General features: G+C 40.0%; 1 protein-coding gene across 2 annotated transcripts in view; it reads left to right on the top strand.

Moving 5' to 3' along the window:
• The window catches only part of kdm5ba (lysine demethylase 5Ba), a 121,131-nt gene that overhangs the window by 43,281 nt on the left and 62,055 nt on the right, over positions 1 to 15,795 (top strand). For both annotated transcript variants that reach the window (XM_078420785.1, XM_078420786.1), the window contains exons 12-14: positions 482 to 644; positions 13,511 to 13,630; positions 13,900 to 14,094. In XM_078420785.1, the coding sequence (XP_078276911.1) occupies positions 482 to 644; positions 13,511 to 13,630; positions 13,900 to 14,094 (478 nt within the window). The remainder of the gene's footprint in view (positions 1 to 481; positions 645 to 13,510; positions 13,631 to 13,899; positions 14,095 to 15,795) is intronic.

Below are 15,795 nucleotides of genomic sequence, written 5' to 3'. Positions count from 1 at the left end.
AAAAGGAAGTGATTGTGGGTGGAAAGGTAGTGTAGGTAAAACAAAACACACTTTCCATTTCTACAGAAGGTACGGAAATAAATGTATTTTGTTATTTGTAGATAATTTAGCCTGTATCTATAAGTGTCTCTTGCATCCCATTCCAATTTTAGTGTGCTGCTTTACCTTTCAGTTGACGGGTATGGAGGGCTCTGAATTATTGCCATATCATTTTTTTCTGTAGGTACTACTATCTTGGCAAAATATTTGTTTTTATTTATATCATCAGGAGCTGTAGCTTGGGTTCTCTCATTAGGCAACAAATATAATTGTTTCAGCATTGGATGTCAACAATTTTTTAGAATGATCTCGAATCCACTGCCACCTGTAATTTAAAAAGAGTCCTGATAGTTTATTTATATTTTGATCACTTTTCCATAAACAGTAGAGTGCTTTATAATCTCAAGTTCATGGATTCTAATTTTCTTTTAAAACTAATTAGGGGAGAGCCTAAGACATGGTATGGAGCACCAGCATACGTGGCAGAACAGCTGGAGAGTGTTATGAAGAGACTGGCGCCTGAGCTGTTTGAATCCCAGCCTGACCTTCTGCATCAGCTGGTCACCATCATGAATCCTAACACTCTGATGGCTCACGGAGTGCCAGTACGTATTGCAGATCTCCATGCAGCCCTGAGATCCTGATTTTAAACTTAGATTTTATATTTTAACAAAGAATTGCCAGAGATGCATCAGTTATCCATTTGAAGCAAAGCTTTGGCAAAAACGATTGACAGTCTAGGCTTATTTTGCTTGGGGTGGAATTGGAGAAATATCTTTTTAAAATAGCGCAACTCTAAGTGGTCATGGTATTTGGCAACTGAAGTAGAGTTATCAGCAGTGATGTGACCAATGTAATATTTTGAGTACGGGATACATTATATAGTAATTTACCTTTATATCCATCAAATAACACCATTCCAATATTTTGACTACAATATTTCCCAAATATACATAGCCAGAATTGGTTACATCGCAGTTAATAACATTTATATATTTAATGCAACTTTTCTTAGAATCACACACATGTAGTTGCCACTTGAGTGAATTGCAGTGCTTTGTTTATTTTTTCCATCCTTTTTCTTTCTACATCCTTCTGCTCTCTTATTGCTTCCGAAAAGAATACTAGATCTGCCTAAAATGTTGATTCTAATATTAGAACCTATTTTCCCAAAGAAATTTTAGAATTTTTACTTCATGGTTGTTGTTTTCTTTTAAACTGAAGAATCATTATCCATGGTGCAATATTGCTGTATTTAAATTGTGATTGAAGAATAGAATTATCTTTGAATGTCCTAAATCACTTTTTAGGCAGGCGTCATGAATATGGCTATATAATTTAAGTATCTCTTCACGACTTACCCTTGTCAACGGACATCTTAAAAAACAAAAGCAGCAGGTCCATATCTAATCATACTCTGCTTTTGCCTTTAGTCCTCTTTGTTTGCCAAGTTCATAATTTTTTCCAAGCCCTAAATCAGCCTGTTGGACACTTGAATTGATTGTCTTTTATTAATATAGTCACCTTTTCAGACTGAATTGAATGACTACTCATTTTCTTTGTAATTCATAATCATGACAATCATAATCATTGCTATGTACAATCTGTGTAGGTTTGACGCTTGGCATATAGACTTTCAATGGAATATTATGAATCATTCAATGCCATTTTTCATTCCTCATTTGTTCATTCCACATCTGTTCAAAGGTTTCCTAAATATTTTTCATTATCAATTGCCAGTCTGGAATTCACCTGGAGGGCCAATTCTAAGCCACATTGTAATTAAGGGGTGACACTTGGAGTTCAGTTGTAAAATAGTGGGACGGATGGCTAATTACCATTCTAGCTTGACCCAAGACCTGACAAATATGTAACTTGCCAATGAGCAGATCAAATACAGCATGTTTGTCATATTAGTCATTTTAGAATTGGTAAAATATGGAACTTGAGCCAGAATTGTTAAAAGGCCAAAATCAAGTACTTGTCTGATTTCCGAGGTAAACTATTAAATAACTTTGACAGTGTGCTGGAAATCCTAAAAGCTCTTTCAAAGATTACTCTGCAATTTAGTATTATACATTAGTCTTCTGAGAACTTTATGAGCACACCTTAAAAGACGTGCAGACACTCCCTGGCTTATGTATAGGTGAATTGTGTAAACGTGTACTTGCGTAAACAATTCACAATAGGTGATCCTATTTCCTGAATGGCCTGTGTAATTGCAGTTGGGGGGGGGGGGGGGGGGGGGAAGGGCTTCCCGTTGCTTCATAGATATAAAAACGCCGCCTAGGCTTGTTACTCTTCCTGTTTTGGCCATTGTTGGTGGGATACTGGGCAGCTGAGTGAGAACAAGGGAGGCAATGGAGAGCAGCTCCAGCCCGAGTCACCAACATCTTCCACAAGGTACACCAGCGCGTCCTCCTTACCTGCTGTCACACCATCCGGTTGATGTAGCTGTTGCAGCTTATGTTGTAGCCCCAGGTCGCCAGTGCTTTCTTTAGGCTGCCATCACCGACACTATGTGTCACGAGCCTTATCTATCACGAGCTTCCTCTTCTTCCTGTCGGCCGTTGGTTTGTCTACTCCCCCACCAACACTGCCTCCTCCTCCCCCCAGAGTCGACGACATCTTCCAATGTGGAACATATCGGCAATTGCAGGGGAGAAGGTGGAGTGGGGGTGACGGAGTGGACAAAGCCGTGGCCCACAGGAAGAAGCGGCAACTGGTGGAAGGGGAGGGAACTCCATGGTGACCGATTGCGTCCTGTTGGTAGTGGCAGCTTGATGAAAGTTCTGTTGGCCAGGGCCTACAATGTGAGTCGTAACAATAGCTATGGCAACCGGACGGTGCGGCTGCTAGTGAAGAAGGGCAGGCTGGTGCATACCAGCGGCATCAACGCCTAGTTTTAAGGTGAAATCGAGACAAAATGGTGGAGTAACTCGTTAGACTAAAGAAGGCTCCCAACCTGTAACATCACCTATCCATGTTGTCCAGAGATGCTGGCTGACCCGCTGAGTTATTTCAGTTTTTGGTGTTTTGTGTATTAACCCACATCTGCAGTTATTAGATTCTACCAAGTTTTATGGTGATTCCGACTTGCAAAAAATCTGACTTGCATAAGGATTTACGGAACGTAACCCTTGCGCAAGTCGTGAATGTCTATATATTCTTTGGAACACTTGATGGGATCTTAAAACCTAGAACAATTAAAGATACGCATGTCAATAATGATTAAAACCATGAAATTAGTTATTCAGATAATCCAAAAAAGTAGATTTCCCAACTTTACTGGAGAATCTAATGAAGTAATCAAAGATAGAATTTGAATGAATCATAGTATTCCATTGTCTTTATGCCAAGCTTCACATCTTTGCAGATTTACAAAGGCGCATACAGTTGTCATGATCTTGCCATCAAAGTTTTCTTCAGAATGCACATGCTTAAATAAACACGGCTAGTTGACGGCTTTAATTTGCACCTCCACATTTGTTTAAGCATGACCATACCTGCTGAAAGCAGATCTCTGAACTCTGAAACATGCTAAAAGCAGAGTTTGGAGATTCAGTATTGATTGATATATTAGCAGGAATTGGAATCTGAGCTTTTTCTCCACTGAAAATGTTTATAAATGTTGCCAGTTCTGCACACAATTTGAATGTATAATTACGTGTTCTAGCTTTTAACTGCTCAGAATTGTATGGCGTACTCCACGTACATCGAGATTAGTTTTCTGCACAAATTAATCAATTTTAGCAGCATGCCTAAGTCTACCCTGCCCTTCATTCAGTAAGCAAATTCAGTCCCCCTCGATAATTATGTAAAAATGGGCATTGTTCCTCAGTACTCTGAATCCACCCAATTTGTAAGTCAATTTCACCAGATAAAAGAATTTTCAAGCTTCAACTTTGGTGCTGAGTGTTTCTGTCACATTAATAGTCATCCCAAATCATTTTTTCTCCTAACATTTTATTCTGATTTGTCAATTTATCTGAAACACCTTCAACTTTGCCATCCAATGTGCCATGCTGCACAACACAGCTGTTAGACACCACGGTCAAATTATCTTAATTTGTGTCACGACCTTTTATCCCAAATCAACCACTTTGCTCTTTCATAATCCCACTTTCTATGTTAGTTTCTATAAAAACTCCTAAATAATTTCCCAATGCAATTAAAATCTCATTGTGTCTTTGGCTCACCATTTTCGAATAGTAATTTTCAAGATGTTTGTTTGCTCTTTCACAGTCACCACCGATGTTTTTATTCTTATAAATGTTCTTGTTCCCCCTGGTGTTTACGCTCCTGGATCAGGATCATGCCATGACTCTTGGGTATATCTGGCATACAACTAATACAGTCTACCAACGTAGACTCAGTGACTGCTTCGCTAAACACTTGCACTCTGTCTGCCTAGGCCTATGAGATCTCCCGGGGTTGCCAACCTTTTCAACTCTCCTTATTCACATATTGCCCACTCTGTCCTGGGCCTCAATTGCCAGAGTGAAGCTATGTGCAAATTGGAAGAACAGCACCTCATATTTTACTTGGGTAGCTTACAACCCAGCGGTATGAACATTGAATTCTCTAATTTTAAGTAACCTACTTACCCCCTTCATCCACCCTAGTCGTTTTAGCAGTTTCACAGTTCTCCACCTTTCGCTCTTGAGATCAAACCTTCCCTAGCCAACAATGGGCTTACCGGACCGAGGTAATTTGTGGCCGGCCATGATTGGTCCCAGTCTTTTTCTGCTTCCAGCTTCAACCCCCTTGCCACTTTCAGTTTGAAGAAGGGTCTCAACCAGAAACATCACCCAGCCTTTTTCTCCAGAGATGCTGCCTGACCCGCTAAGTTACACCAGCACTGTGTCCATTTTTGGTATAAACCAGCATCCTCAGTTCCTTGTTTCCACAAACAGCAATACAACTCATTAAACTATTTCATGGTCGTTGAACATTGACATTATGGCTCTCTGGCCCACTGTATTCATGGCAACTATTGAATACTTATTTATACTTGACTCCAGCTTCAATGTATTGACAATTTAAGTACTCATCCAGTCAGTGACATGTTGCAAAAGCTCCTGTTGCTGTTTCCCATCCCCACACTTCTAATCGTCCTAGCCTTTGTGTTAAACTCGTGCTGTTTTGCATATCTTTGCTATGGGAAATGTGCTGTATCTACTTGCATAACTTGCATCAATCAAGTCTTCCCTCGGGTTCCTGGCCTGAGAATACTACTTGCTATAATCCCTGAATGGTATTAAATCAGACCTGTTATTTTCACATCCAAATTATTACTGTATACAATAAAAGTCCCAGAAACAATCCCTGTGGTTAAAAACCATTGGTAACAGGCTTCCAATCACAAAGCAACCCTCCACCATTGCCTTCTAATTTTTATAATCAATTCATTTTGAATCCAGTTTGTCCTAGATCCATGAGCTCTAACCTTTTATTCTCCCATATGGGACCTTGTGAAATACATTTCTAAAGTCCTTGTACTTGCGTCAAACCCATTGTCCTCATTAATCACTGTTAACCGTGCAAATATTTAAGTCAAGGTAGGCTTCATCATCATCAGTCTGAAGTAGGATCTTGACCCGAAATGTCACCCATTCCTTCTCTGCAGAGATGCTGCCTGTCCCGCTGAGTTACTCCAGCATTTTGTCTATTCAAAATTTCAGTAAAATTGGTCAGAGAGGAAATCACCCAAACAAGGCTAAAATGATTATCTTTGAACAATCCCTGCCTTTTTAAATATGGTTAATTCTGAATTTTGCCCAATAATTTCCCTATTACTGATGGTGATATACATCCAGATATGCCATCCTTTGACTAGAGCATTAGGGTGTAACCCATCTGCATTGTTTTTCGTAACCTCCATAGTTTATACATAATCCTTCTAAAATGTAACTTTTATTGTTCAGTGGAATTATTCTTGGTTTTTCATTCATTGCCATCTAATCTCCAACAATGGATTTTCTTCTGAACTTTCACTGTTTTCTCTCAGTTCCCCCTAGTCATCAAGTCATTAACTTTATTTGTCACATACATATACAAGATGTGCAGTGAAATGAAAGTGGCAACGCCTATGGATTGTGCTAAAACTACAAAACAGAATAGAATTTTTTTTTAACACAAAAAATAAATTAATACAGTAAATTAAATTAGTCCCTGGTGATATGAGAGCTAACAGTCCTGATGGCCTGTGGGAAGAAACTCTGTCTCATCCTGTTTTCACAGCGTGACAGCGGAGGCGTTTGCCTGACCGTAGCAGCTGGAACAGTCCATTGCTGGGGTGGTAGGGGTCCCCCATAATGTTGCTGGCTCTGGATCTGCACCTCCTGATGTATAGGTCCTGCAGGGGGGCGAGTGTAGTTCCCATAGTGCGTTCAGCTGAACGCACCACTCTCCGCAGAGCCTTCCTATCCTGGGCAGAGCTATTCCCAAACCAGATTGTGATGTTTCCGGACAAGATGCTTTCTACAGCCCCAGAGTAGAAGCATTGAAGGATCCTCAGAGAGACTCTGAATTTCCTCAACTGTCTGAGGTGGTAAAGGCGTTGCATTACCTTACTCACCAGTGTGGCAATGTGTGTTGTCCATGTCAGATCCTCTGTGATGTGGTCTCCCAGGTATTTAAATCTGCTCACCCTATCCAGAGTAATCCCATTTATCTCCAGTGGCGTGTTGTGATCTCTTCATGACACTCCTTATCTGGGCTTAGTTTGAGATCAAACCATATCTTGCAGCTCAAACAGTTTTAATGTTAGTTTAGCACCCCTATATTTTGTCCATTTCCACAAAGTCACTTGTCTAACGTTGCTGTAACATTTAACTTGTTACCTTTATCGGCTACCTCAGATTATCCAATATTCTGCAGCCCATATCCACACCTGCTCTGAAACTTGACTCTCATCTGTATACTTGGTGACCAACATTCCATTCCATCTGTGTATTGTACCAAATTTAAAGATCCCATACATTGTTTAAATCTCTCTGTAGCCTTAAAATTATTTTTCATTATAATCCTCTTCAGCGCTCTGTGCTTTGGAGCAGTGCATTCATCTTTTGGTCAGTTTCCCTGTCATTTGCCCCATTTTAACTTTTGAGGTCAGATCTTTTTTCCCCTTAAACTCCATTTCCACCTTCCCCTTTGAACAAAAGTTGTCAACTATTGCTGTATTTTGATATAATCACCAGTAAACTCAAATCCACTTTCTGAGCCATATTCAAACAAAAATACATGAATATTTCCTTGCAATATGACATGAGTTTTATTGGATTTTAATAGGTTAAAGGGCAGCTCAGTACACCAGTAAAATTGTCTCCTTTATTTATATATTTAATTTTAAGTATATCAGATTGTATAAGAAAATAACTGCAGATGCTGGTACAAATCGAAGGTATTTATTCACAAAATGCTGGAGTAACTTAGCAGGTCAGGCAGCATCTCTGGAGAGAAGGAATGGGTGACGTTTCGGGTCGAGACCCTTCTTCAGACTGATGTATTTATTCACAAAATGCTGGAGTAACTCAGACTGAAGAAGGGTCTCGACCCGAAACGTCACCCATTCCTTCTCTCCAGAGATGCTGCCTGACCTGCTGAGTTACTCCAGCATTTTGTGAATAAGTATATCAGATTGATGCTTATGAGATCCTCTATTTATTTGTGTTTATCTACTGCTGAAAAGCAAACTTTTGGAAATGGAAATCTAAAATGAAAATGTGATTGCAGAAATTCAATTAACATGGTAGGCGGCATCGGTGAAGAGGACATCAGATTTAACAGTTCAGGGTGAAGGGTGGCACAATAGTAGAGCAACTGTCTTACAGCGCCAGGGACCCAGGTTCGATCTTGACTACGGGTGCTGTCTGTATGGAGTTTTTACGTTCTCCCCAGTTTTCACCAGGGGCTCTGGTTTCCTCCCACACTCCAAAGAGGTACAGGTTTGTAGGTTAATTGGCTTTGGTAAAAATTGTAAATTATCCCTAGTGTGTAGTGTGTGCTAGTGTACATGGTGATCGCTGGTCGGCACAGACTCAATGGGCCGAAGGGTCTGTTCCGCACTGGATCTTGAAACTAATCTAAACCTCCACCCTAACATTTTGTATTTTATGTTTCCTTTCAACATTGAAAGAGGCTGCCAGCTCAAAGCAATCCCATCCAATCCATTCTCCTTTTAAAACCAGTCACCTTTCTCTCTCATGGCCATTAACAACCCCCACATTCCTCCACTGATTTTCCTACCATCCACTAACTTTCAGAGTAATTGATAATAGACAATTAACCAACCTGTGGATCTGGGTCTGTAGGATGAAACCCATTTGGTCTCAGAAAAGCTACTAACATACAGCTAGCACAAATGGTGAGGGTTGAACATGGGACTGGAGTTGTGACAAAATAGCATGACCTGTTGCACCACTCTGCTGCTCCTTGGGTCCATTTGTTCTCTCCACCCTTGCTCTTCCTTTGCATCTTAAAAATATTTGTGAATTTTAACTTTTCTCAGATCTGATAATAGCTCTCTGTCCAGATTGAGTATTTCTTGCATTTTGTGTTTTTCTTTCCTAAGGTTATTGAAATGGGCCTGCATTTAGTCCATTTCAGTAACCTCATGGATTAGTTACCCCATAGGTTTTCCTTTATTTTTTCCCTCGAGTGGATGTTCACAAGAAAGTAATCGGAAAACTGAATTCCTTTGTTTCATTTGTAATTTGATAAATTATACCACACGCAAACACATTTTTAAATTGTCCAATTTTTTCTTTGCTGATTTGCCCCCAGTATTTAGTTAAATTAATGGAAATCTTCCAATCAGTGATGAAAGTTTGGTAAGCCCCCATCTCTTTCATAGAATCCTATAGAGGAAGATAAATTGTTCATAGATATTTATCATCACCAGATGCAATATTTATTGATGCATTCAAGAATGTTTAGAGATAATCATATAATTTCAACACTTAATCATTCAAATTTCTGGATGAAATCTAAGAGGGCAGATCAGCTACCTTTATCAACATCCCCAATCATTAATACCACGAGGTATGTTATGGCATTGCAAAAATGGGGCCTTAAAATGTTGATTTTTACTTGTTTAATGGTGGCTTTGAACCAGCCATGAAGTACAATATTATGGATCTACACAATTAAAATGTTGTTACGGTTGTGAAAATAGGATTTAAATGTCAATCACCTGAGATTGTAAGTTTACGTGTGTTTTTTCTTGCAGTTAAGTATCTTTGTGGATGTATCTATTAGTGCATGCATGTATTCTGCATACCTATCCTCTAACCAGTGTTTTTAAATTTCTGCTTTCCACATTGGGTCCATATGTAGTTTAGTTTATTATTGTCACATGTACAGTGAAAAACTTTTTGTTGCTTGCTATCTAGTCAGCAAAAATAATGCACATGATTATGATCAAGTTGTCCACAGTGTACAGATACAGGATAATGGGTATAATGTTAAGTGCAAGATAAAGTTCGATTACAGATAGTTCGAAGGTCTCCATTGAGGTAGATGGGAGATCACGACTGCTCACTAGCTCACTAGCTGGTTCAGTTGCCTGATATGGCGTCAGCCATGGACTTGTTGTGGTGATATGAAGACTGCAGTGGATCAAGGTGGCTTGGTGGGCTTTAAAATGTTCCATAACCAACCTTGAAGCACTTCATGATGGGTGATGTCAAGGCCACTGGATGGTAGTCATTAAGTTATGAGATCTTGCTTTTCTTGGCACCGGGATGATATTGGGCTTCGTGAAGCAGATGGGTACCTCAGAACGGCGCAAGGACAGTAAAGATGTCTATGAACACTTCCGCTAGTTGGTTCTTGCAGTTCCTAAGTATGCGGCCAGGGACTCCGTCTGGACCAGTTGCTTTCCATGGGTTCAGCCAAGTTTGATGGAATGGATGTCATCGCCCTGTTGGCCTTCTGCTCAAAGCAAGCGTAGAATTCATTAAGTTCGTCAGGGAGGACCGCACAATCACCAGCGATACTGACTTTGCTTGCTGATAGTTATAGTATTCAGGCCCACTCTGGGGGCGTCCGAATGATTATTGTGGGACTCAAGTTTGTCCTAGTATTGTCTCTTGGTCTTCCTGTTGGCTTTGTGAAGATCGTAGCAAGCTTTTGTGCTTTGTTTGACTTGACTTTGCCTTCACCTTTGAATGTACCTCGCGGTTCATCCATGGTTTCCGTTTGGTGAACACTTGGATTGTTTTCTTCAGCACACACTTCTCTACGCATTTGCTGATGAAGTGGCGTTCTCATTCAGGTTGGCTGCAGATTTCCTGAATATGGACTAGTCCACTGAAGCAAGGCAGTCGCATAGGATGTCATATGTCTCCGCAGATTAGCACTGAACAACTTTATGTATTGGATCTTCCCACTTCAGTTTATGTTTAGTAGGCAAGGAGTAAACGCTTAGCAATATAGCCAGATTTCCTGAAATGAGGCTGGAGAATGAAGCGGTAGACATTTTTTATGGATATGTAGCAGTGGTCGAGGATGAGAGACACTGATAGCATTTTGGTAGTACACTCTTGAGGTTGGCTTGATTGAACTCTCCGGCTACAATGACCAGGGCTTTGAGGCATTTCTGTAGTGGAATACCGTTCATTCAGATCATGCTTGACAACCACATGGGGAGGGATGTAGGTGAGGGGAATTCCCTCGGCAGGTAGTAGGGATGGCACTTTATAGTTAGATATTCCCTGTTTGGGATCCATGAGCTCTCTAGGATCGCTATGTCTGATCACCAGGATGGGTTAATTAGGAAGCAGTAACTGCCCTGTAACTTTGCTCAAGGGCACATTGCAGACCATCCAGTGAAGGGAGAAGCTGATGTCACTGCGCTAGTTTCCGCTCTTGAATTTCATTTGATTAAGTTATTTTTCTAGTTGTCTTTTAATCTTTCATTATTCCTCTGCATTTGCCTATTCTTTTATTTGTGACCTTTAACTGTCTATCAAGCTTTTTATTTGATCTCATTTATTTTGGCTTGTGCTTCTGTAGATTTTGTTCTCTTGACAAAGCTAGTTGTTTTTATAAATGAGCCTGTTCCGCCCAGTGCTTGAGAAATCATGGACATTATACTAGCACTCTATGGTATGACTTGATATCTAATACTTCAGAAGGTGAATGCATGTTGGTTGTCCTGCTGTCGGGCATGTGCACATAGCAATACGCAAATTATCTCCAGCTACTGCCATAAATTTAACCAACAAAATGCTGCTGCTTTTTCAGTGTAAGTATTATAACTGCTAATCATATCTGCATGACAATTTAAAATGACATCTCCTAATCATATCTGCGTGCCACTTTGGACATCTGTCAAAATCAAATTTATGATATACTGGCTTGAACTTTGACACGACCTGAAAAGGTGTGGATTGCAATTCAAAACAGGTTATGAAAATTGAGTTAAGTGATATTCAGTGTGATAATTGCAGTAACATGTAAAACATTGCCACATGAATAGGGAGTGAGTATGCCATTGCAGTTATAGACTTTCGCCAGTAAATGTGTAGAGGACTGCATGCCAAAGACGACAATCTGATTGTTCATCAACTGAAAAACTTGGATGACCTTTAAGGTCCATTCTAGAGTAAAGCTCAAGACGGAGGCAGTACCATTGTAGTCTGCATCAATGGTCCTGAACTGTGTAAGAAATCTATGTATGATCTTCACAAGGCTATCAAGGATACTAATGAAAAATTTTAGACCAAGCTAGAGTGCCAGAATTACCACATGACAATGACAATTATGGCAAGGCTTTTTGCTGTAATGGACTACAAGATGAAGTCAGGCAACATTTCTGGTAACATGCATGAGCTCAATGCATCCTATGCTTGTTTTGAACAGAAGGTCGGTGGAATGACATTACGTATCCCGACAGCCTTGGAAGCGCCTGTATTGACGATCACTGTTGCAAACGTCAGAGCAGCCTTCAAAGGAGTTAATTATCGACTTTAGGAAGCATGGTAGAGTCTGCATCAATGGTGCTGAAGTGGAGATGCTCATGAGCTTCGGGTTCCTTGGTGTAAATATCACCAAATATTTGCCCTGGTCGAACCACATTGACACTACAGCCAAAAGAGCATGTTACGTCAATGGCTTTACTTCAGAAGACTAAGGAAATTGACATGTCTCCAATGACTCATCAGTTTCTACAAATGCAACATAGGAAGCATCCTATCAGGTTGCATCAAAATTTTGTTTGGCTACCACTTTTGCCCAAAACTGCAAGAAATTGTAGAGTTAAGGACACAGCCTAGCAGTCCAACGCACGTTAGTTTTCCCCACCATTGACTCTCTATAGCCTTCCCACTGCTTTGGGAAAGCAGCCAACTTAATCAAAGACCAATCAATCCCCAGTTATTCCCTCTTCTTCCCTCTTCCATCTGGCAGAAGATATACAAAATCATAAAAGTATGTACCATCAGATTCAAGAACAGCTGTTTCCCTGCTGGTATCAGATTATTGACTACAACTCAATGCTAAGGATGTTTTTCTGATCTCCCAATCTACCTTGATGTGCCATTGCTTTTTAAAATGTAGCAGCTACAACACTATATTCTGCACTCTGTTTTTGCTTTTTGCACTACCTGTTGTACTTGTGTATGGTATGTCTTGCCTGGACAATACATAAAACAATGTTTTTCACTGTATTTTGGTACACATGACAATAAACCATTGCCAATGTTAATATCAAGTGAAGTTCTTTACTTTCATGACACTAAGTTATTGCTATCAGCTTGTTATCCAAGAAAAAGTGATGAGAAAATATTTGATTTATAATGAAATCAAACCACTTAAGATATTTGCTTACTGGTTAGAAGATTTAAGTTTTTGTGCAATTAGAGGTAAATGTGAGAGTCAATACTGTCTCAAAGTGGATGTCAATCAAAAGTTCCCTTCAATGATTTGCAGTATTATCATGAAATGATCATGGGTATGCAGTTGAAACTAGGTTGACAGTCTAGGTAGCAACATTGAGTTGTGTTGAATGTCTGCATATATTTTTTTCTATCTGTGAAGCAACTTATTACTTATTACTTGCTTTATTTTTACAATGGTTCTGCAAAAGATTTTAAATATTCATGCCTTTATGCCTATTAAGCATATTACCTGACAATACAATACAATAAATAATGTCAAGAAAATTATACGGGAACGGGAAAACATTGTAATTGGCATTGGCTGAGTCTTTGACTGGTTTAATTGTTTGGAACTGTTGTGAGTAAGATATAAAATATAGATAAATAATAAAAACGACATAAAGAGAGCATAAAGTTAAGCCACAGAGACCAAATGTTGAAAATGTTTTTGGGCAAGAACTAATTTGAATTATTTTAAAATCATCTAATTATAGATTGTGTTTAACAGAAAAAATGTTTGCTTTTAAGCTTCACCATGGTGTATTGAAATGAATGTTTATCAATCATATCTTATTTCCTCAATACAGGTTTACAGAACTAATCAGTGTGCAGGGGAATTTGTCATCACATTTCCTAGAGCCTATCACAGTGGTTTTAATCAGGGATTCAACTTTGCGGAAGCAGTGAACTTCTGCACAATGGATTGGGTAGGTGTATTTATTCAGTGGATGTATGAGGGAAATGCAAAATTGTTTTTTCTGAATCTTGTGTCAAAGAAAACGGATTTTTTGTTTAAATTTTGAATTCTAAGTCTTAAATAAATGTGATACATTATCTTTGTACACCTCTTAATCCAGTATTCTAACAGTGAGCCAAAATCCTTTTACCTCTTGCATATAGACTTTACTCAAAATTCAGGAATTTCTGGTTAATTGTTTTTGAGGCATGTGTCATGTTGAGGATGTTTGTCTTGCAGCTGCCAATGGGCCGTCAGTGTGTGGAACATTATCGGCTCTTGAACCGTTACTGTGTTTTCTCTCATGATGAGATGATTTGTAAAATGGCTTCCAAGTCAAGGGATCTGGATGTAATTTTGGCATTTGCTGTCTATAAAGATATGATCATTATGATGGATGAGGAGAAGAAATTAAGGGAAACAGTTCGCAAAATGGTAAGTGCCACAAAATTTAGGCACTTGTAATCTGTTGTTAACATTGTCAATCAAACAGATGGATTGTGTAACACTTACTTTTGCTGCTATTGAATCTTTGCCTGTTACTTGCAAGTTTCGCTAATCGTATCCCTTTGCCAATTCACCATCCTCTGTTAAAACTGATGATGTACACTGTATCCCACTCTAAACCCCACGTTCATAACAAAAAAGACTACCTATGTGGAAACGTGGTAACCTTTCTCCTATTTCCTCCTTACTCCCTTCATAAATTAAAACTAAGCGAATTGCAGGCTGATTATCGATGAGGATGTTATGCACTAGCTTAATTTTGTTTTGCCTTGAATGTGTTCATTTCCTTAAATGAAAGCAAGATTTCTTGAAGTAAATTATATTCTCAAATGGACAAAAATTGCAACTATTTAATATCCTAGATTGTTTAGCATGCATACCATTAGCACAAATGCTTGTTAATGTACTTTAGCTATGTGCAGGACTTTGTCTTTTCTGCTATAATTGTGATTATTATCTTCTATCCATCTTCCATCCATCTTCCATCTATCTTCTATCTATATATCTATATCCATCTATATTTTACTAAAACTGTGTGTGTTTATATGTGTGTGTGTGTGCAGCATAACTTTTGTCGCTCGCACAGCCAAAACGGTACACCATAGCGCAATTTTTGCACCACCATACTCGCCATTATCCTGGCCATATAATAATAGATTTGTTTCATTTTAAAGAACTCCACTCACCCTATCTATTCCCCTAATCCCCCCCCTTCTCCAACCCCCCATTCACCCAATTCATCCCCCCGAACTCCATTTAAAACTCCCCCAAACCTTCACTGCATTGGTCTAACACCCTCCCCTTACTCAGCCACTCCACCCCCCCACTCACGCACTCCATTCCCACCCCCCTCACTCACGCTCTCCATTCCTACCTCAACCACCCCCCCCCCCTTAAAACTGCTCCAAACCTCTCCTGCATTAAGTGAAATTGTGTTTAGGATTATTTTCAGAGCCCCACTCACGCACTCCATTCCCCCCTCAATCCCCCTTAAAACTCCCCCAAACCTGTGCTGCATTAATTTAAATTGGTTTCAGGTTTTTGTAAGAGCCCCACTCACCCACTCCATCTACACCCCCCTCAACTCCACTTATCATCCCCCCCACAACCCACCTCATCCCCCCCTTATCCTCTTCTCACCCACTCCATCCCCCTCAGCCCCCTTATCTCCCCCTCTCTTCCACCCTCCATTCACCCAATTCATCCCCCCTGAACCCCCTTTGAAACTCTCCCAAACCTCTACTGCATTGGTCTAACACTCAGCCACACCATCCCCCCGCGTCCAGGGTGGGGGCAGGGGAGGGGCTAGTGGGGGTGGCTAGGGGGGGTGGAGTGGGTCAGTAGGTGGAGGAGAGGGGATAATGGGGATTGAGTGGGGGGTTGAGGGTGCTACAAATACAGGAGAGGCTTTGGGTCCAGGCCTCACTCAATCATATCCTCTCGCCTTCCCTGTCCCCCCTCTACGAGGAATGGACCGACTTGGCCTAGTTAAATAATAATATTGAAGATTTTTTCACATTTTTTTTCACAAGAGATGTGAGAAAAATCACCTGCAGAAAAGCAGTGAGATAATTTCAACAGAATGTAAGCAATAAGTTGTCTTTGGGCCTGGTAGACTATTGCAGAATG

The sequence above is a fragment of the Rhinoraja longicauda genome, chromosome 24 (genome assembly GCF_053455715.1).
Source record: "Rhinoraja longicauda isolate Sanriku21f chromosome 24, sRhiLon1.1, whole genome shotgun sequence".
In the NCBI taxonomy this organism is placed as follows: domain Eukaryota; kingdom Metazoa; phylum Chordata; class Chondrichthyes; order Rajiformes; family Arhynchobatidae; genus Rhinoraja; species Rhinoraja longicauda.
The sequence above is the reverse complement of the archived record's forward strand: the minus strand, read 5'-3'. Positions and strand labels throughout refer to the sequence as shown.